The 20,533-nt window shown below is 46.1% G+C and overlaps 2 protein-coding genes across 3 annotated transcripts; one reads left to right on the top strand and one right to left on the bottom strand.

Moving 5' to 3' along the window:
- Positions 1–1,856: 1,856 nt before the first annotated feature.
- LOC142593407 (estradiol 17-beta-dehydrogenase 11-like) lies at positions 1,857–10,100 on the bottom strand. 2 transcript variants are annotated; one of them, XM_075708828.1, is made up of 7 exons: positions 9,876–10,100; positions 8,006–8,113; positions 7,265–7,396; positions 5,942–6,048; positions 4,440–4,577; positions 4,075–4,191; positions 1,857–2,412 (listed from the first exon to the last, which is right to left on the bottom strand). In XM_075708828.1, the coding sequence occupies exons 1-7, from the start codon at positions 10,083–10,085 to the stop codon at positions 2,325–2,327; spliced, it is 900 nt and encodes a 299-aa protein (XP_075564943.1). In that variant the 5' UTR covers positions 10,086–10,100; the 3' UTR covers positions 1,857–2,324. The 2 variants fall into 2 exon arrangements, with proteins under 2 accessions (XP_075564943.1, XP_075564942.1); XM_075708827.1 differs by lacking the exon at positions 4,075–4,191 and having other exon boundaries at positions 9,876–10,097.
- Positions 10,101–10,867: 767 nt separating this feature from the next.
- Positions 10,868–19,762, top strand: NUDT9 (nudix hydrolase 9). The gene is made up of 8 exons (XM_075709083.1): positions 10,868–10,992; positions 12,728–12,961; positions 14,413–14,508; positions 15,301–15,387; positions 16,742–16,853; positions 17,272–17,418; positions 17,669–17,753; positions 19,167–19,762. The coding sequence occupies exons 1-8, from the start codon at positions 10,868–10,870 to the stop codon at positions 19,349–19,351; spliced, it is 1,071 nt and encodes a 356-aa protein (XP_075565198.1). The 3' UTR covers positions 19,352–19,762.
- The last annotated feature ends 771 nt before the right edge of the window (positions 19,763–20,533 follow it).

The following is a 20,533-nucleotide window of genomic DNA, read 5'->3' as shown; positions in this document are numbered from 1 at the left end:
GCTGAGGGCTTAAATCCTTGCTTTTGGGTCTGTTTCTTTATGCTGAGCGGAAGACTTGCAGCCATAGGAGACACAGAGAGGAACTGTTGCCACATCTGGAGTAGTGTACAAGTTGCGTTGCCTGGTAATTCCTCTGGGCACTTTGAGACTGGACTAGATCTGGCAAAGCAGGGGTGAACATAGTCTCCCTTTCCTTAGGTGCACGTGTGCTGAGAAACAGACTCTGCAGGAGAGTGATGTCTCTCATTCCCTAGATGGATTTTGTCTTCCAATTTAATGCTGCCATCAGAATCTGAATGATGCTCAGGAATAGTGGGCCAGGAGAGGCCAAATATCTTGTCTGATGCATCCTACTGGAGCCAGTCCTTCCCCTGTCTGAGAAGAGACTACACATCGGGATGTTGACTTGTCTATCTCGGGGGGTTTTTTTGAGTTTTTTCTTTACAGTCATCGGACTGTACCGTACCATTCCTTTGAGCAAGGATTCAAGCCATGAAATAGCAGAAACGTGAAAGGTGTGTATACCAGCAGAGGCTAAGCTGGGTGGAATGTTAAGAATGTTTGCCAGGAATACAAGAGACAACTGTCAAATGCCTACAAATTAACAAAGTACTGATTTAGCCTTTAGGCTCCAGTGTTAAGAACAAACCTTTTGGCCACTATGCTGCTCCCTCTGACAGGGCTTTTGAAGCATCTGTATTTTTAGACCCTTTGACTCCTTACTAGGTAAGAATAGGTGAAAGTGAACATAATAAAAAGCCAAACAGATGTGCTCTAGCTTCCAGTGTCTCGCATATGTGACAGGACTGTCATTTTAGCAAGAGGGCAATAGGCAGCTCCAAAAAAACAAAAAAAAAAAAGCAGGGCCAGCACAAAGCAAGCCATTTGGCGTTGGTTTTAAATAGAAAGCATGCCTAAGTATTCTTTAATTAGCTTTTAAATTTTTTTGATGCCTGAATTTTGCAAACCGTTTCTTTCTTTTTCTTTGTTGGCTACAGGAATTTTGCACTATGAAGCAAAAGGTCCCAAGCTGGGAACTTGGGCTTTGACACACCCTGAATGCCCTGTGACATGAATGTTACATGAGCAAAAAGGAAACCATTTTTGTGTCATTTAGCAGCCATTTGTACTGTCAGCAGCACAAACTTATACCTCTTCCCACTCAAGAGCAGGAGGAGCTAGATGACAAGGGCTCTCCCTTTTCTGAAGAGCCTCAGTTCACAGAGCAACATGAAACGCCCAGGTGAGCGGGATGGATTCTACTGGAAGCCACCCATTTCCAGCTGTGCCAAAGGTGGCAGCGTGTTCAGGCCTCCCCTGGACGGCTGCGAGCCAGCAAGTGCCTGGCGCAGTCAGGGGTTGTGCAAGCAGGCGGAAAGATAATCTGTGCTCTGAAGGGGTCTTTGACCCGTGTTTGATCGGGCGCTGTCTCTCTTGTACCACAGGCCGAAGACCTCGCGGGGTTTAACCTCCTGGTCAGGGCAGGCCGCTGGCTTGTGATGAGGAGCTGTGAGAAGGCTCAGCTGGAGCCTTCCCCCGTGCACCCTCTGCCCCCTGGCCTGGCGCGCGTGTTTAAGCCCTGCCCTTGGCCCCGGCCCTTGCATGGGCTGCGCTGCCGGCGTGCCGTGCCTGGCCCTGGACCTTGCTGACCCTGATGTGGCTTCCCGGTGTGACTGGGGACCTGCCTCGTCCCTGCAGCCTGGCCTGCTGGTCGGCAGACTCTGGCTGACCCTTTCAGCATTGCAGCACCTGCTCCGTTGTCCTTGCTCGGACCTGGTTACCATTTTCATTGCCGAGACACACCTTTGGGTTAGAGAACTGTATTTATTTGGAATAAGGAGTGTTGATGGTGCTAATGCATAATTGATAATCGATATAATTAGGTATAACATTACAAATAATGTGGTATTATTTCAGGTACTCACTACAAAAGCACACAAAACTGTGAGTGTCCATTAGAGCACATTTTTTTTTTAAATTTAAAAAGATAAATTGTGGTGAAAGAGGCCTCCCACCTCAGTACCTCACTAGTACTTCATCTACCTCAGTAGGCAGCTGTGCTGTCCCAAAGATGGGCTTTGCAGGAATTTCTGTCTGCACCAGGAGTTAGAGGTGATGCGACGTACAGCCAAAGCAGCTCTTTACACTTCTAGAGATGTGTATGTCCCTGCTGCAGGTGTGGGATAAACCCTTAAGTGTGCTTGGAAATGGCGGCCTGGAAGCATCTGTCTTAGTTCTGCTCTGAATCAAACCAGCTGAACTATGCTTAGCACATGTTCTGTTTTTACTCGTGCCACTGGGAAATGAGAATTAATTTTCACTTTTCACTGAGTGCTTCTCTGCCCAATGACTGCATCAAACTTGGCATCGGTCAGCTTTTTCAGAACAGCCAACGCACGTTCTGGAAACAACCTGAAAGAGATAATAAGGTGAAATTAAATGTGAGATAAGAAACTTAAATTATGGGAAAAAGCAGCACCACAGGTGAGGGAAGAGCTGGTTTGGGAGTGGAAGCGTACACACACAGACTGAGATTAAGTTTTAAACTGGGCATTATTTCCAAAGAATACATAGTCTTCATCAATCTCTGTCTAGTTTAACTCCAATCCCACCCATGTGCTTTTATGATAGTTCCAAGGTTGGGTACCCACTGGGCAGTATTTGGGTTGCAATATTGCTGCAGGATCCAAGAAGGTTCAATACTGAACAGAGATAGCTGTGTATAGAGTGTTTTGTGCTCTGAAAAGTAGCAGGCCTATGGAACGATGAGATGTTAAAACTGAGGTGCAGTTTCCTCTCCTAGGATTTCTTCTCTTATGAGTCATGTCTCTTTGTGTCCCTCTGCCCCAAGTTAAGACAAAAAAGCAAAGTGTTATCCTAAGGGCTTTGACAGCATTAGGTTTGACTTGTCTATGCTTCTGCAGACTTGCACTGTCAGCATGCAGCTCTTAAGAGATGCAAAAAGACTTGAAATCTTTTACCCACTGTCTGGTGTTAGGTTTTGCAAACAAGATATTACCAGGTGTTTCATAAGATACTGTAGAAGTTAAGAGAAAAGTTAACTTAGTTGTTCTGATGTAAATTCTAGGTTTGGAACCTGAGCTCTGGTAAGATCGCCTCTTCATCAGAGCAGCTACACTGGATATTAAAGATGTATGAGAGGACAAATCTTGCTTTACGTTGCAGAGAGAAGCAGTAGAGCCCTTTGGAAGCAACTTTCCCAGCCTCTGAGACCTCAGTCTTTGGTGTTGACATGAGGAAACAAACACTAATAAGCAGCAGGTCCTCGGCTCTTTCTGGAACGATGCTGGTTCAGAGAAACTGTTATTTGCAAGCCCAGGGGAAGTGGTGATCTGTGAAGAAACAGTGTTTTCTTGTTCTCCCTCTCCTTCCCTATCTATCCCTATAGAGCAATTGAGTTCTTCACTGAGAACAGTTAGCTCCAGAAAGTGGATCAAAAGGACCTATGAGAGGGCTCAAGAAACTCTTTCTGTGGATGATGTCTGCTGTTGTCACTAACTCTAAACTGAGGTTCTTCAGAAAAGGGAGAGCCCTTGTCATCCAGCTCCTCCTGCTCTTAGGTGGCAACAGGCAGAAGTTTGCGCTGCCAGCAGCACAAATGGTTGTTAAATGTTGTCACTAGAAGAACCACTGCTATTTCATTACCTTGTTACGTGCTCTTCTCATACTAAAATATTTCAGATGGTTGACTGTTTAAAAAATAATACTCTGTCTTGCAGACAGTTACACATTATCTAATTACTACAGGCATACTGATGTCAAATCTGGACTGCTAAGTAACTGAGTATAGTGATGTCAAACACTGAAGATAATACAAAATAAATTAAACTGGGTTGAATGTGAACTTCTGCTGTCCAGCTGTCATTCCAGGGTTTGGTGCTGCCAAACCATATCTTTGCAAAATACATATTATACAAAATGCAGTTCCTCATAAAATAAAACTTAATCTTGAATCAGATGGTACAAGTTTGAGGGTTGTATACTCAGGTAGTTAGCATTGATATGTGTCCTTCCCCCCTTCCCCCGCCTTTTTTTTTTTCTTGTGCTACTTACATTACGGAAAGTAGAGCAATGCTTAGATGTGATGGAACAAAAATCATTTTCTGGTTGGTCAGTATTCCTTCCATCAGGGCCTCTACAACTTCGTCAACCTCCAATATCTTTCCAAGCCTACACAGGAAAGCATACATGTTGGAGCTACGGTGGTAAAACAGGGGTGGTACCAGCTGATGTAGGATGCTTCACACATGCACAAACACTACCATTATGTGGGTTCAATGACACTGCAGATTTTCTTTAGCCCATTTTATATACTGTTTTTATATAGTCAGTTGGAATACAAGGCCTAAAGCGGGGGTTAATATGGAGCGCCTTGATGCAAAGAAAGGAGGACAGGAAGGCAGAGTTTTGGTAGTTACCTTGTACTGGGGTTTTTGACAAATCCAGTGTTTATAAAAACTGGACAAAGACACGATGTTTTTATTCCGTCCTTTCCCAGGGTAGACAGCTCCTCTGTCAGAGCTTTATGAAATCCAACCGCAGCAAACTTGCTTGAACTGCACGAAGGGAAAAAGCACAAATGAGAAGGCAGAGATACTATTTCTAGCTTTCTACAACTGGAAACGGCCTAAAACATCACACAGTACTGACTAGGAGGCAAAAAATAAAGCGCAATCTAGCCGAGAGGCAGGGCAGAGACTAATTCTAGCTTTCCCTGTGCCAGACTGTAGTGCTGCATTAGATATTGCTGCTTGGGGACATAATTGTGGCATGCAGAGCAGGTGTCTTTCAGAAAAAGCTGCCTTAGTGGTGAACAGACAGACAAATGTCAGGAATTCTTAGAAAATGATAACAAATGTGCATCCATCAATGGACTTCCTGGTTTTTCCCACGTGAGAAGATTCTTAGAAGGAATGCAGCCTGAATCTCTAAAATTGAGAAGGGTGGGCAGAGCAGAAAAGGAGAACAACCTTCCACTGTTTCTCACACCACACAGGAGTGTCACCTGACATTTGCGTGTGAGTTTTGAAATCGAGGAGCGCTATGCGTGCAAAAGCTGAGGAATGTACTGCCACAGGAACTTGTGCAGGCCAGGAGTGTAAGTCAACTCCAAAAGAAAGTGGAACCAGAGAATCGGTTTATCAACTGCTATTGATTTGGACAGTGTAATGCCAGTAAAATCCCTGGCTGGGGAGTTCTCACATTGCCAACAGTGAGTGACTCTCTAAGAAGGAGCGCTCCCAGGGGAAGACCGCTCTGCCTGGAGCTGCTATTATAGAGGGCTAGATCTGACGCAGAACAACAATATGCAATCCAACAGTTTTTCTGTTTGTGCACCGTGATCCAATGCTTCTAGCAGAAAGAGGCAATGCACCGCCCTCTCAGTTGCATCGGTTAGGTTGCTCACAACATGTTATCGTGTTTTTACCTTCTGAAAGGTAATTTTACAGTCAAAAAGCCATTTTATCTCATGATGGCAGAAGTCTTTCTATACACTAGTCACTGCCACAGTGGTAGAAAGATCAAAAGCTACTCATTAGGGGTTTACTTGACAACACCACAACAACTCACAGGAGTGCTACTTTCTAAGAACGAGCAGGGAGGAGGATACCTTTTTTGCTAAGCAAAAGTCTGGATCAGTGAGGGAGAGAAAAAAGGAGAAGCTTGCATTAGTTGATGTGTCACATGACTCTTCCTTCATACAAGCATTGCTCCCAATTCAGTCAGAGCTAATAAGTGAATTGGCGGGAACGTCCAGGCATCCTGAAGTGCTGGCTGTTGTGCTTTTTGTCTCCTTTGCACCATCCTTTGGACGTACCGTATTCAGTGGGAGGATTATTTTGGTTACTCTGTGGTTGCTGATGGAGAAGATGCAATTAAAAACAAGCAAATGGAGAGAGCTGATTTTAAAATCACTTACCAATAAGCCACCATGAAAGACGTTACAAAATGACCTGCTGCCGAAGCCACTGTGACAATGTGACCGTGGTTGTTGTTCATCATGGTTGGCAGAAAAGCTCTTGTGGTCTTGAAAGTCATTTAAACCAAGAGGCAAAAACGCGGGGGGAGGAAAGGGAGAAAAGAACAATGTTTTCTTAAGCATATTCAACAGTGACACCCTGACGATCATTCATTAAGCAACTAATGCTGTCGCTAATGCTATGTGCTGCACAGCACCTCAGATTCCAAGAGCCACAGAGATACCCGTTCACCATTCAGCTGGTACAGTTGGCAACCTGTTTTCCACACGGGAATGTTTCAGGAAGTCGGCTAGAAACAGGAGCTGATTCTCACATCTTTCCTATGCTGCTTTTTAGGTTTCAGGTGTCAGCGCCAACGCTACCAGCGTCTCACCCCAGCACGCACAATACAACGCTCCTCAGTCCGCAGCATCTCTTCTCTTCTGCCGCAGACAACAAGTCCTTTACAGCTGAAACCCTCCCGCTCTGTAACCCCTGCCGGCAGCTGCCCTACCCCCGGGTCAGCTGCGGGCGGGCCAGGGACCCCAGGCCCAGCTCCCATAGGGCCCAGCTGTGTTACCTCCACTCAGCCTGCTGGGAGAAGGTCCGCAGAGAGGTGGGAGAGGCACAGATCACGAGGAGAGGCAGGACTGATGGTAGACGGGCTCGGAAGTAGCTCAAGGAGCAGGGGCGAAGGCGGTGGCACGGCAAAGAGGAACAAACGGCGAGGGGAAGAGCGCCAAGGGAGATCGGCCGGGCTGGTGGGTGCAGTCAGGGAGGGGCCGGGCCTCGCTACGCCCTGCGGCCGGGCTGTGCTGGGAGATGCAGGGCTGGCCCTCGCCTGCTCTGCCCGCCCTGCCTGGCCATCCGGGCCACGTGCTGGCTGCCTTTCGAGCAGGGCAACCGATAAAACCATTGCTTCCTATTTTTTGGCTGGCTGGCTTCCACTTGCAGGGTCTCGGTGCTCAGCTGCGGGTGCCCAAACTGCCCGATGCCATGAGGAACCCTAATACCCCTATAACAGAGACCAACCCCTGCTGCAGATGAGGCCGTCGGTGCCTGGCTCACGCAGAGAAAAGAGAGAATGAAAACACTGGGCCAGGCTCAGATCAGCAAGAGGTTAATTGAGTTTCCTAACAGTCAGTCTAGCTGGGTGCCACTGTGCTATGCATGCCCAAAAGGCGCTTTTGTAATTCACCGGTAGCTAAAAATAATTGTTAGTCTAAATGTGTCTCCTCAACAACGCTCCCCAAAAAACATGGCAAGATGGTAGTGGCACTTACCCACATGTGAGCAAGAATGTTGACTTCAAACATTCTTTCAATCTGGTGGTCCTGAGTCGAGAGCAGGTCGGCAGTTGTAATCACACCAGCGTTATTCACCAGGATGGAGACATCCCCAATTTCCTTTTTCACCTTTTGGACAGAAACAAACCAGAAAGATGTGTGTCATTCATTGCCAAAAAAATGCAAGGCTGTGGAAGATGAGTGACAGTTAATTTACATCTTAGTGTTGTTTCTTTAGGAAGATCGCACCGCATTTCCAGATGTGGTAGGAAATGTGCAGTAGTACCATGAAATCTGGCTTAGATCTGATGCTTCTCCCTGAATTGCTGCCAGTCTTCCGCAGACACAGTATGCTCTGGGTAGTCACAGCTGGGACTATGGACGTACGGGCTTGTTTTGAGCCAGCTGGACCGTATCCTTTACAATAAAATGTTTCAGATGTCCCCCGTGTTGTCTGTGAGCTGCTCAGAAAACTGAAAGGCAGAAATTCCTTCAGGGGCTGGAAGTCTAAAGAGCAAACTCGGCAATGAGGCGCGGTACGCCGGAGCCTCACAAAAGAGGATGACTGGCTGCGATCTGGGAAGTGCTGCTTCACTCTCTGTACAGAAAGCAGCAAGAAGTGGGGAGATTGCAAGGGCTTGCACAATTTCCGTACAATAACTCCTCCCTTGTTTTCCTGACTTTTCTGAAAATCAAGCATATTTGGATAAGCCTTTGGACGTGCCCCTGCTCTCCTACCTTCTCTGCAGCGTTGTAGATTTCCTCCCTTTTGCTGCAGTCCACCACGAAGGCTTGAACAGTGGCTCCCAGTCTTTCGCATTCTGCTGCCGTGTCCTCAACACCGTGCTGTAAGATGCAGAAGAGAAAGACACACACGTGCGCAACCATACCCTGCCCACGTGTTGCTGCTCGGGCACCGCGTCAGACCAGTTAGAGCCCGAAGATTTCTCCTGATTGCCTAACTGCTGCCAAGCCCCTGAACAGTTCATGGCTACCCAGGGAAAGAGCTGTAGCCGGGGTCTGTAGGAGGACGAGTGTTCCCACCTGAAATTTCAGGCCTGTGTGGAGTGACTGCCAGAAAGGAAGAGATGCTCCCTTAGGATGCATTTATGGACATTGCCTGTCTCGGTGAAGGACTGAAACCGCGATTCCCAGATGAATGCCAAATCCCAAGCACTGCTCCCGGGAAACAATGGCAGCTTTTCTCAGTAATAACCAAGTGCAAAGTGTTATAGCAGTTCACATCCTGGGTCTGAACATCTGCTCCTATGACAGAAGACTGCCTTTTGACAGTGTGAAGAGCACCTGGTGATGTCCATCTTTTATAGTAGAGTGAAAGAAATAGTAAGCCCGTCTCAAAAGCCTCAAAGCAGGATCAACAGGGTCATGCTGAGTCTGACCCTCTACCATCACCTAAATCGTTCTTAAAACCTTCAGGATCCACTGCCTCCCTTGGCAATGTATTTCAATGCTTGCTTTTCTCCATCCTTACAATACTTTTTTCCCAGCAGCAAAGCTCACTCACTTGCTATTAAGCTAAGTGTTTTCCTTCTTCCTCCGTTCCAGTGAACGCAGACAAAACTCTACTTGGCAGTATCCCTTTACGCATCGGGACACTGTGAATTGTACCGCCGTCCGGCCCCCGTCCCTGCCCCAGCTCACACCTTTTTTGAAGAACATGGATGTGATTCTCGAACACAAGCACACACAAAGTCTCAGCCATAATGGGTAGCATAAACGGACACTGAAATATTCCATAATATCTCCCCTATTTACACATCCCCCTATGCTAGGCCTGTCTTTTTCTGGTTGTGGTGGGTTGGTTTTTTTAGGCAGCTTCAGGATGACGCGATGGACTCCTCTGCAGTTTCTGATCCACTGTGTCAGAAGCCTTTCCCGCGCACTGCTGCCCAGCCACTCGCCCCCTCTGCACAGCCCATCGCTCCTACGCACAGCACTTTGCCTTGATCCCTACCGAACGACGTTCTGCGTGTTTGTCTCTGTCCATCCTCCTCCCCTTGCCAAGGGCTCTTTGCACTCTAGTCAAATTAGCTGAAATAAAGAGTCTGGGCTAGCGTAAAGGGTTAGCAAGGTGCCATCTACACGTGTGAATGCGCCAGAGGGCAGCAGGGCTCACACGCGGCTCAACGCAGCGATGCCTGTCGATATGAGTAGACACACGACTTCCAGCAACGTACGCAACATATCTGAGGCTAGAGAGACAGCGAGCAGAAGGTAAACCTGCTTCTCTGTAGAAACAGGCTTCTGGCCTCAGCGTGCTTTTTTCTGCCAGCCTCGGCAGCAGTTCCAACAGCAGCTTGCTGACGGCTGCGTTCCCTCTTGCAGGTACTCTCTGGCGTGCTGGGCATGCTACCTCGGTGATTAGCGCTGAGTAGCTGTGGGACCCTGACACCTACGTCCTCCGGTGCAAGTGGGGCCAAACCCTCCGCTGGCACCCAGCGTCCCAGTCAGCGAGCTGACCCTGAGCCGATGGGAGCGGGCGTGGAAGGAGGGGACGGGGATGCAATTTGTAGGCAGCCCTTCTTAGGCTATCAACACCCCAGAGGCCTCGGAGCTTAAGGAGTGAAGACATGAACTGTACCGTTACCTTATTGATGTCCCACAGAACCAGCCTGCTTTGACGCTTGGCGAACTCGAAGGCAGTTGCTCTCCCTACGCCGTGGCCGGCACCCGTGATGAGAACCAGCTCTCCAGCGACGGACTTTCTCTTCGCAGGGACAAAAAGCTTCACAAAGGCCTCTAAGTAGGAGTAGATGAGCGTAGCCAAAACCAGGAGGAAATCCAGAAGCGGATTCATTGTTTTTGTGAAACTCCTCTGACTGCTTGACTGAGCAGGGCCCCGCAACGTCTGACGGCAGCACAGCGGGCCGGGGCCGGGGCCGGGGCCGGGGCCGTGGCGGGAGCGGGGCGGGCCCGGGTGCGGTGCGACCGGGCGCGGTGGGGCTGCGCGGGGGGCGCTCCCCTCCACCGCCGCCAGGGGGCGGCCCGCGGCCCGCCGGAGCACGCACCGCTCGCCCTGTCAGTCACGGGACCCTGCCCCGGCAGAGCCACCCCCGAGCCGCGGCCCTCCCCGGCTCGCCACAGCCGGGCGCCCGGCTCCCCTCGCCGCGCGGGGCGTGGTGAATCGCGGGGATCGCGATCGCCGGGGCCGCGCCGCGATCGGGGCTCGGGGGCGGTGGCTGCTAACGGCCCCGCCTGCCCCGCGCCCGGCCACACCTCCGAGGGGCGCAGCAACCAATCGGACAGCGGCGGCCCGTGAGGGGGCGTGTCCACGGGAGGGGAGAAGCCCGTGGGCTGGAGGCGCTCGCGATTGGTGGCGCTCCGGCCAATGAGAGGCGAGCTTATAAAGAGGGCCGCTGGCTGCGGCGTGGGGCGGGGGGTTCGGCGCGGCGGGCGGCGCTCGGGGGGGCCCCGCCGGCTTCCGGCCGGGGCTCGGGCGGCGGCGGCGGCTCCGAGCGGGCTGCCTCGCCTAGCCGGTCCAGCGGCCGCATCTCAGGCCTGGGTCCGGGCCCGGGCCCAGCTCTCCGGAGCTGCAAGCGGCGGTTCCTCCTGCCGAAGGCGGGGTCGGTGGTGGCGTTGATGCTCCTCCTCGCCGGCGCGGTGACGGCGTCCGGTTTCGCTCGGGCAGTCGCCGTGTTTTCTGTCACTGTTGCGCTGTCCACCCAGCCTGCCCGGTGTGTTCTCCAGCGCCGCCCGCCCCTCAGGTACCGTGGCCTGCTGATGGTGAAGCTGCGCGGTGCTGAGGCCAGCGGCGGTGCTGCCGAGCCTGGGGGCCCGCCTGGGTCGCCGCCTCTGCTGGCCTTTGGCCCCGTGGAGGTGGTGCCCTGTTCTCGAGGGAGCAGCTGCCTCACGGCTTTGTCCGAGATCTCAGGGCTGCCCCGCCACCCCCTGCCAGCTGAGGGGGAGCTTGGCATGGGATGTGCTGTGTAGCTGAGGGCGTCCCTTTTGGACGTGGCAGAAACAAAAATCAGGCTGTCCTTTAAACTGATGCAGTTATTGAAAAATACAAAAGCGATGTAGCATCAATCTGCGCGTGGAGGTTGGCACCCTTTTCCAAGCCGTTTTCCCTATCGCTGTTAAAGATTTTTATGAGCCTCAAGTGGTTCATGAGTTGAATTGTGCTCTTGAGAACATCACCTCAGCAGTGAAAGTGACAGCACACTCATGCTGTAACTGTGACCAAGGAATTCTCAGCTACAGTGTGAAGCAGAACCTACTCTCCTAGATACACCTGAAGATTTCATAAGCATGAGTGAGGAGTTTAGAACTGGAACTGCTGGTTTTGAAAAAGCTTGGCCTGTTCTGCTAGTTATAATCTAATATTCATATCTGGGTTCAAATAGCAGGGTTAATACTTAATGTATGAGTTGCTTTTTTCTTTTTTATCTCATTGGGATCATAGGTCCCATCATCACCTTGCTCAGATGTTAAGTTGTTAATACCTGGATGCATTTTTGCAGAGGTGATATATTTCCTTATATGCTGGAAGTGATTGTTTATGGATTTAAAAAAAAAAAAAGTTGTCACTAAGAACTTACAAATATCTTGTTTTTAGAGTACTCTTGTAGGTTATAGCCCCTTGCTGAGCTTTGAGCCTCTTATCTAGAGTAATCCTCTATATTTCTGTAATAGTTAAAAAAAAAATTGAGTACAGGAAGGCTGCTTTGTGTGTTAAAGGAAATCTGTATAGAATTTTTAAGAGCTGGTGATCTTCCAAGGTACTGTAATCCAGTCTGCTGTTAAGTATTTTACTGTTGACTGATCTTTCAGCTCCCAAAACCCCATGACAAAATAAAATCACTAGAGGTCTCAAGTATTTTTTTTCTTTTAACTAGTTTGATAGTTCTAGCCTTCTTTGGAATTGAAAAACAAGGTATGTGTTATCCTGCTTGGTATTGCACAATATGATATTTTGGTGGTCACAGCAACTTGTAGAGCTGTGTTGCTCAGCCCTTTGGATATTTCATTTTTGCTCTTACCTGGTCTACCATTGGATGTGAGAGCAGGACTCTTATAAAGCTGGGTTGGATTGTTGATGAAATGCCCACATGGAGATTTAATGCTCAAGCAGGCCTTCCTGCTGCATTTATGGTAAATGCCTTTGAGGTGTTCCTTCTGTGTGATTAATAACTGGTCAGTGTTCCACACAATCCGGAATGGTAGTTCTAGTTCTCAGCTTCTCAGTCATGCTATGAAATCTTCATGTGTGTCTAGTAGAGTACTCTTCTACTTCAAGAAGCTGATGGTAAAATTCAGAATTTGTTGGTCCAGGCATACATTTGCATGATGTCTGAAGGAAGCAATAATATATTACTGAGAGCTGTTTTGTGGAAAAAGCCTGGTCTGTTCCGCTTGCTATAATGTATTGTGCAGATCCAGGATTAAATAACAGGGTTAAAGCCTAATTAATTAGGTGCTTTTTTCTTTTTTTTCTTTCAGTAACTCGTCTGCGAACTGTTGGTCCCATCTTCATCTTAACATGTCCAACACTTATAATGTTAAGTCCTACCACAGCAAAGCTCTCACCTCCCCGTATCCAGGATCACAAGTTGAGCGTAGCCTAGTTCCTGAAGATAAAGTGGGCTGGCTGATTGAGTGGAAAGATTATAATCCTGTGGAGTACACTGCGATGTCTGTTTTGGCTGGACCCAGTTGGGCAGATCCCCAAATCAAGTGAGGGGAAATCGTGGCTCTTCTCCTGTGAATGTGGAAGCAGGAAATAGCGATCAGCTATTAACTCAGCAGAGTTAGTAAGATCATCAGCTTAAGTGATATGTGATTCTGCAGTCACGGGTGAAAGTCAAGACCTACAAAAATGGTGGTTAGCGAAGTGAATGGTTTGGGTTAGCTGTGAAGGTCTTTGGCAGATGATTTTACTGAGCTGGTGAATGAGATAAGAGTAGTGTTAATTGGAATAATGGACAGCTGTTGGTGCTGTGTAGTGCTTCTTCTCTGTGTTGTGAGCTAAGTAAAAATCTCCTAATTCCCCTTAAGAATTTGGGAGAACATTTTCATAATATACTTGTTTGTTCATGGATTGAATACAAGATGAGAAAAGAATTAAAGTAGAGTTGCAGTTCTTGAGTGCTCTGACTCCAGAAGTGTGACAGGTTGAATGCATGATTGTAATTCTTTTTTTGTGAATGTGTGTATTCATTTTTATTGATTCTCTGAATATATTCTCCTCTCAAGGAATTCGGTATGCTTCTTGGCTAGAAAGTTAGATGCATGCATCTACGGTAACTTGTGATGATGTGAAATGGTGATTCCTGTGTATGCACATCTGTGTAGAAAGATCAGAAGATAATGGCACTTGAGGTTTCAGCCTTAATTTCCTTTTTTCCCATTGCTGCATGAACATGTCCTTCTATTTGTTCTTAATTTGGTTTAGTATTTTGCCTATTGCAAGGCATACTACTCCTCAGACTCCATAGGGCTGCTATGCCAAGGCATAGTTGGGAAAGTGTCAGATAATCTCTTAGTAGCTGTTGGTAATACTTGAATATGCAGAGTAATCTTTTAGGTATTAGTGTAACTTCCCAAATGAATTGTGTGTGGAAGAAGCTAGTCAGTAGTTTGAAACCTGTGATGGTTTGAGAGGAATTGCTTTTCAGAAAGGAAGTAACACTTCTGTAGACAGCTGCTTCTCTACCAGATTTCAGATGTGCACATAGGAGATTGATATTAAGCTAATTTGAAAATTGGTGATTATCAGCTTGTAACTGATAAATCATATCTAATAAAAAATTTTGCTCCATTTTTTTAATTAGAAAAATCTTCTTGGTTTTATCAATGGATAATGTCCTTCTATGTTCTCTAACCTTAACAAGGACACCTTTGAAACGCTTTGTCTAAGTGAAAATCTAGAGAGATGCAATGTTAAATACTTTAGAGGGGCACACTTATGTCTGCAGAACTAAATACAGGAAGACTGTCCTCAGTAAAGTTTGAGACTTTATAGCCTTCAATAGAAAAGGGAGGGCCTGCAACTTAAGTTCTGGTAAAAACTGCTCATTGGTCAAATGGGTGTTGCCAATCTGGTGGTTGGCCTTCAAGCTTATGTGGGGCAGAGGGTGTTTTGCATTTTATAACTTGTCTTTATTAAATTATTTTTTTCCATACAGCAATAAAGGTTTTTCTCCCAAATTCAATGAGAGAGATGGAGAAGTGGAGAGGAAGAGTCTGAATGGTTTCTATGTGGTTGAAAATGGGAGGCCCCGGTGAGTGTGGTGGTATTTTTTGTTTGCATATTCATTTCATAGCTCTTACAGGTCTGTTGGTTTTGATATATTGTATCTGCTAGAACAAAATCAAGACAGTCTCCCCTAGAGACAGGAAAAATGATGCTTCAGGGCCAGAGAGTTCTTTCTGGAAGAAGGCTGTGGCAGAGAGGCACTAAGAGGTTAGCCAGTACTACTACAGCAGAAAGTTGTGGTCACACTGGAGTCAGATATGGTCTAACACTGTTAATAGTAGGGTCTGTTGAATTAATTGTTGCCACAGTTTGACCAGGTGTTGGGCTCTGAAGCTTTTGTACCACTTGCATGCTATGGCGGAGTGGAAGTGTTTCCTTCCATTGACAAATTCTGGCATAGCACAGATGGGTAATCTCACCTAAAAATAATTTCTTTTCTTTCTGCCATTTGTACATAATTGAATGCTCTATGCATCTATAGTCTTGGAAACTAGATACCATTTTCAGACAAGGCTGGGTGCACAATGAGAATAATGCTTGATCAGGAGTATCTCAGGGCACAAGATCTGGGAAATGCCAAAGCCATTTTGTATATTTCCTTTCCCTGTACTATCAAACATGAAAAGAGGTTGATGAAGGAGAAAACCATGCTTTTTCTCTCTTGCTCTTTAAAACATATGGTGGCACTGAATGTATGTAGCTATCCTTTCCTTTGTTGTTATTTAAGCTTCTTTAAAGCTGCTTTTTTAGAATACTTGGAACATATTTTGAATGTGGGGAAGTAAATATATTTAATGTACTGTGCCACTTATTTCAGAAATCCGGTGGGAAGGACTGGCCTCACAGGCAGAGGATTGTTAGGGCGCTGGGGACCAAACCATGCTGCTGATCCTGTTGTAACTAGGTAAGGGATAGGTGACTGAAAGGTGCCCTGCAGTAGAGCAAAAAAACCCATGCATTTTGCTTTTTCTGTGCATCTCTGGACAGGCTATTACTTTTCATGGGCTTTTTGTGTGTTTTCCTCTGTGTCTAAGCCCATTCAGATATGGGTGTCTGAATGGAGAGATATATAGACATGCGGAACATGAATTTCATAATTTTTTAGTCTTTGTCTCTGGAAAAGAGTAAGGACTCACTGCTAATGACAAGCAATCACTTCTGAAATGCTGAGGAGCAGATTTTTTTTTAAAAAAAAAACAGCCCAGGAAGTGTAATTCAATAGAAATACATTATACAAATAATCTTCAGTAATGAATTAAAAACTGAAAGATTTACGTGATACTTCAATACTGTATATGTGATATGCCAAAAGGCCTTAGATGGGGCATGATAAATTGCAGGAATAGGTTTTTCTGTCATAATGACTCAACTGAAAAAAAAAAAAAAAAAAAAAAAGCAGTGTGCCTCCTTTGGCTCTGTAAGAAATACTAGGTTGGCCTAGTATATTAGAGGAGGTGGTGGGGTTAGGCTTCTCTCTCTTTTTTTTTTTTTTTTTTGTGTCAATGTATGCTCTGTTTTAGTGGTGCTTTTGCCAGCAGGATCTGTGTGTACATGCTAACTACTTTAACACAAAGAAAGCATTCAGAAAAGATTGTGTCGTTAACAAAGGTGGAAGCTAGGAAGTGCCATGCTGAAGATAGAACCATTGTGAAAATCATCCTAATGCATTTTACTTCTTCCCCTTTTCAGAAAGCTGCCAATGTTACTGAGTTGTTTCCTTGAAAGTAAAGGAAAAGCTGTTTTTATTTTGTCTTGGTTTACATAGCTTTTTGCTTTAACTGTAGGTAGTTCTTAATTCTTTACTGAAGGCAATGGTTTGTGGCCTTGTGCTGGTGCTGGGTGAGCCGTTTGGAGGTTTTGCAGCCTGCATGTATGTTCTGTTCTAGCAGAAGGCATGCTTATCCTCTCGTTACGGGCAGACACAAGTGCAGCTTGGCAAGCGCTGCAGCTGATAGGATGTGCTGGACGTCGCTCCCAGAGGAGCTGCTGCTATCAGCGTGGCTACATAAATGTGGCTCTTGGGCAGTTTCTGCCCTTTTGGCTGAGGAAAACACAGTTGGTGGAGGTGTGTGAAAAACTCGGTGCTTTGCCCTTGGTTGCCATCTTGCCGGATGGCATCCATTGGTCCCCCCCGTGACTGTTCTTTCTCCGCTTTGTTTGCCCCCACACGGGTGACAGCACGGGCGCCTTGCTGTTCCTCTCCCAGGCCCTTGTGTCAAGAAGCAGCAAAGCATGTTCTTGTTTGTTGTTTGCTGCAGGTGGAAGAGGGATGGAAGTGGCAATAAAGTTGTTCATCCAGTTACTGGCAAAAACATCTTACAGTTCGTAGCTATCAAGAGGAGAGACTGTGGGGAGTGGGCCATTCCAGGGGTAAGAGCAAAGCTCCAGAGACAGTAGACATTTTCCCTCTGGTAAGGCCATGAGGCAATAACTGGCATGTGTGTGAAAAGTGTGATGAATGACCTTGTGTTGCAGAGGTGAGGAGAAATGCTCCGTAAACTAGCCTTGCCCAAGCATCAGCTGGTATGCCTTCTGCTGTTTCTGTGTTGCAAGGTGGTATTCGTATTTAATACTGACCATGTCTTTTGCTTAATGCAGGCACAATTTAATCTGTTGCAGGTTTTGAAGGATGTGCGTGCTCACTCTTTACAACTAAGTGTAAAGTTCCTCCTGTGTCCAGAGTATGATGCAGGTGGATGTAATATACTAACAGCTAGTCAAAGGGGAGTAAAAACAAGTGGAATCTGAGGGATAGTCACCTTTTTTTTTTTCTTTTCCCCCCTCCAAGGGGATGGTGGACCCAGGGGAGAAGATTAGTGCTACCCTGAAGCGAGAATTTGGGGAGGAGGCCTTGAACTCTTTGCAGAAGTTGCCTGAGGAGAAAGCAGAATTGGAAAAGCAACTCCACAAGCTGTTCAGCCAGGAACACTTTGTGGTGAGCTCTGTGTCTCTTGCGATAGCCTCTTGAGCTATGCATGTAACTCACAGCTGCACGGAACCTGAAGAAGTGTAGCTGAAATGAAAATAAGCTGTGACGCTCAGGTTGTTATGGTGTAGGAAATGGAAAGGACTACTGAAAACTCTGTAAGGGCAAATGTATTGGAGGGGAAGAAAAAAATCATCTTATTGATTCCACCTTTTTTGTTGTGACACTGAGCTTGGTTTTGGTTTGTTTGGGGCCTTAGGTGTACAGAGGATACGTGGATGACCCTCGTAACACTGATAATGCCTGGATGGAGACGGAGGCTGTGAACTATCATGACGAAACCGGTGGGTATCTCCACGTGTGCTCTTAGTTGCCTTTTACTCTATATGTTGGTTTGAAATTGGGACGTATGTTGGGCTGAGATTGGCAATGAAATTGGGGGAGCATGCAAGTCAGGTGTAAAACATTGGACTAAAAATGATGTGTGTCTTGGGTCTCTTGTCTCCTAAGATGTTCAGCCATGACAACTGTCATTCGCCTTTGGTTTCTGTCAGTCTTGAAATAAGGAACATATGGACTTTGCCTGAAAATTATTTATTCGTTAGCTAGTTCTAAGCTATGGACCATGTGCCTTTGTATGGAGTTTGAACATTGGACAAGGGTTCCTTCTTGTCACTGTATTTATCTTGAGTTGGTTTAATTTCCCTTTTTAATGAGTCTGGGGTGGAAGTATAGTCTGTTTCTTTTGCTATTTTTCCTTTAGTAGCTAGTGTGTGCTTCAGGAGCACTGCCTCTAGCCGCTGGCAGATTTTCACTGCATTTATTGCTTTGGTATTGTAATTGCTCTGAGACCTTTCATCTCGTTTACTCTGTCAGAGTAATTGTTGGACTTTATTTTACTTCTATAAATCATTAGGAATGGGCATATATTGCTAGTTCTTAGATTGATCCGTTATCTTGGATTCTCACCACTCACCTTTTAAGATAAATCAGTCTAGGTGTCTCTGACTTGTTCAAGACAGAGACTTCATATAGTGATATTTCCACTGTGTTTCGGGTAGTAGATACCAGTGGTGAAGTTTCACATGTCACTGTGACGTGCTTAATTTATCGGCCCCTAGAAACAGTGAAGATACTGTTCCTTTGGTCTTTGTTTCTAATACACATTTTGTAATACTTTTAAAAGCATTTCTTTGGTTGTTGTCTGTGAAGTCCTGGGACATTTTTTGGAAACAGAGTAAGAAACTTTGGAGAGCAATTCGGAAGCTTTTCTGTGTCCCTCCTTAAGTACTATTTTTGATTTTGGGGCCTACTAAAATTGTAATTGTTCTGGTTTTCCATAAGCATATATAAGCCTCAGAATTTAGTCTGTCCTATAGAATAGTACCTGAGAAAGGAAGCAGTCAAACGATAGCCAAACAAACAAAAATCAAGGCAGAGGGACAGACTAAACTTGCAGTAGTGAGTACATGTCATAATGATTTCTAGTAACTTGTCATGCTGCTCATGGTACCCTAGGAGTGGTGACAAGGAGTTAACACCACCTCTGCCACTCAGAGTTGCCTTAAAGTAGTGCAAGTGTGAAAAAGGTTTCTGGCATAGAATGAGTGAGCAACTTAATTGGCTTCTCTCTGAGAACCAGTTGAAGGTTGCTACTTGTGGAGGAGCCATGTGGAAGGGCAGAACTGATCAAATGTGAGAAGAAAAAACAGGAAAGATGATGCAATAGTATGTCCTAACTCTTGTTTTATGCACAGGTGAGACAATGGATAATTTGCCTCTGGAAGCAGGTGATGATGCTGGAGTAGTGAAGTGGATTGACATCAGTGACAAGCTCAAGCTGTATGCAAGTCACAGCTACTTCATTAAGCTTGTGACTGAGAAATGGGGAGCCCACTGGAGTGAGGATCCTGGTCCTGAGTGCTGTGAGCGATATAAATGAGGAACCAACGGACGCCAAGGGGAGAATACATTTCCCAGCTTTGAAACAGATGGCATTGTCCTTTTCAGTGGAAATTCAGTGAAAATTCTGTGAATTTCAGCTGGCAAAAACACTTGGCAGTAATAAATAGAGGCTTTTTCAGAGACTTCAGATAGCTTCTTTTGATTTCTTAGTGTGAAATGAGATGAATGCGGAGCTGTTACCTTGTTTTGCTTTGTCTTCATTGTTTTCATAGTATCTGCAGATTTGCATGACAACACTGGGATTCTGACTGGTTGTAGTTCAGAGGCTGTTCACTTTGGTTCTGTATTTTTGCACTGATTTCTTGTCAGGAGTATGAATCCTTAAGGCATGTGAGACTTTTAGGATGATAACCCAAATAATGACTTAAGTGCTGCATAATAAAGTGAAGTTTCTTTTCTGAGTTGTTACACTTAACACGTCTTTTCAGTGATTTTGTATTTTGAGAGATTAGTTTTCACACTTAATTGCTTTCTAGTTTACAGTATGGATGGTATTCACATCTGAATGTCTGACAGCACCTCTGTCTAAAAAGGTAACTGTTGGAGGATGTAACTTGATGACTGATTTTTGGAGCTGGATTTCATAGAATCATAGAATCATTTAGGTTGGAAAAGACCTTTAAGATCATCCAGTCCAACCATTAACCTAATACTACCAAGTCCACCACTAAACCAGCTGAGGGTAGAGTAATAATTAATTTCATGTTTCCTGCCTTGGTGGCTGGATTATTTTTTTAATGAGAGTAAAAACTAGGATTCATTAAGGTTGGAAAGGACCTCTAAGATCATCAGTCCAACCATCAACCCAACACCACCATGCCTACTAAACCATGTCCTAAAGTGGTACATCTGCACATTTTTTGAACACTCCAGGGATGGTGACTCCACCACTTCTCTGGGCAGCCTGTTCCAATGCTTGACCACTCTTTCTGTGAAAAAATTTTTCCTAATATCCAATCTAAACCTCCCCTGACGCAGCTTGAGGCCATTTCCTCTCGTCCTATCACTAGCTACTTGGGAGAAGAGCCCAACACCCACCTCACTACAACCTCCTTTCAGGCAGCTGTAGAGAGTGATAAAGTCTTCCCTCAGGCTCTTCCTCTCTAGGCTAAATGACCCCTGTTCCCTCAGCCGCTCCTCATAAGGCCTGTGCTCCAGA

This window comes from Pelecanus crispus, chromosome 4 (assembly GCF_030463565.1).
Source record: "Pelecanus crispus isolate bPelCri1 chromosome 4, bPelCri1.pri, whole genome shotgun sequence".
Lineage (NCBI taxonomy): Eukaryota > Metazoa > Chordata > Aves > Pelecaniformes > Pelecanidae > Pelecanus > Pelecanus crispus.
The sequence above is the reverse complement of the archived record's forward strand: the minus strand, read 5'-3'. Positions and strand labels throughout refer to the sequence as shown.

Coding starts and splice junctions, on each gene's coding strand:
- LOC142593407 (XM_075708828.1), bottom strand. CDS start 10,085: ATGAATCCGCTTCTGGATTTCCTCCTGGTTTTGGCTACGCTCATCTAC. Junction 4,192..4,439: donor GTCAAAAACCCCAGTACAAG/GTAACTACCAAA, acceptor TTTCCTGTGTAG/GCTTGGAAAGATATTGGAGG. Junction 2,413..4,074: donor ATTGCTCTACTTTCCGTAAT/GTAAGTAGCACA, acceptor TATCTCTTTCAG/GTTGTTTCCAGAACGTGCGT.
- NUDT9 (XM_075709083.1), top strand. CDS start 10,868: ATGCTCCTCCTCGCCGGCGCGGTGACGGCGTCCGGTTTCGCTCGGGCA. Junction 14,509..15,300: donor GTTGAAAATGGGAGGCCCCG/GTGAGTGTGGTG, acceptor CACTTATTTCAG/AAATCCGGTGGGAAGGACTG. Junction 17,754..19,166: donor GAACTATCATGACGAAACCG/GTGGGTATCTCC, acceptor TTTTATGCACAG/GTGAGACAATGGATAATTTG.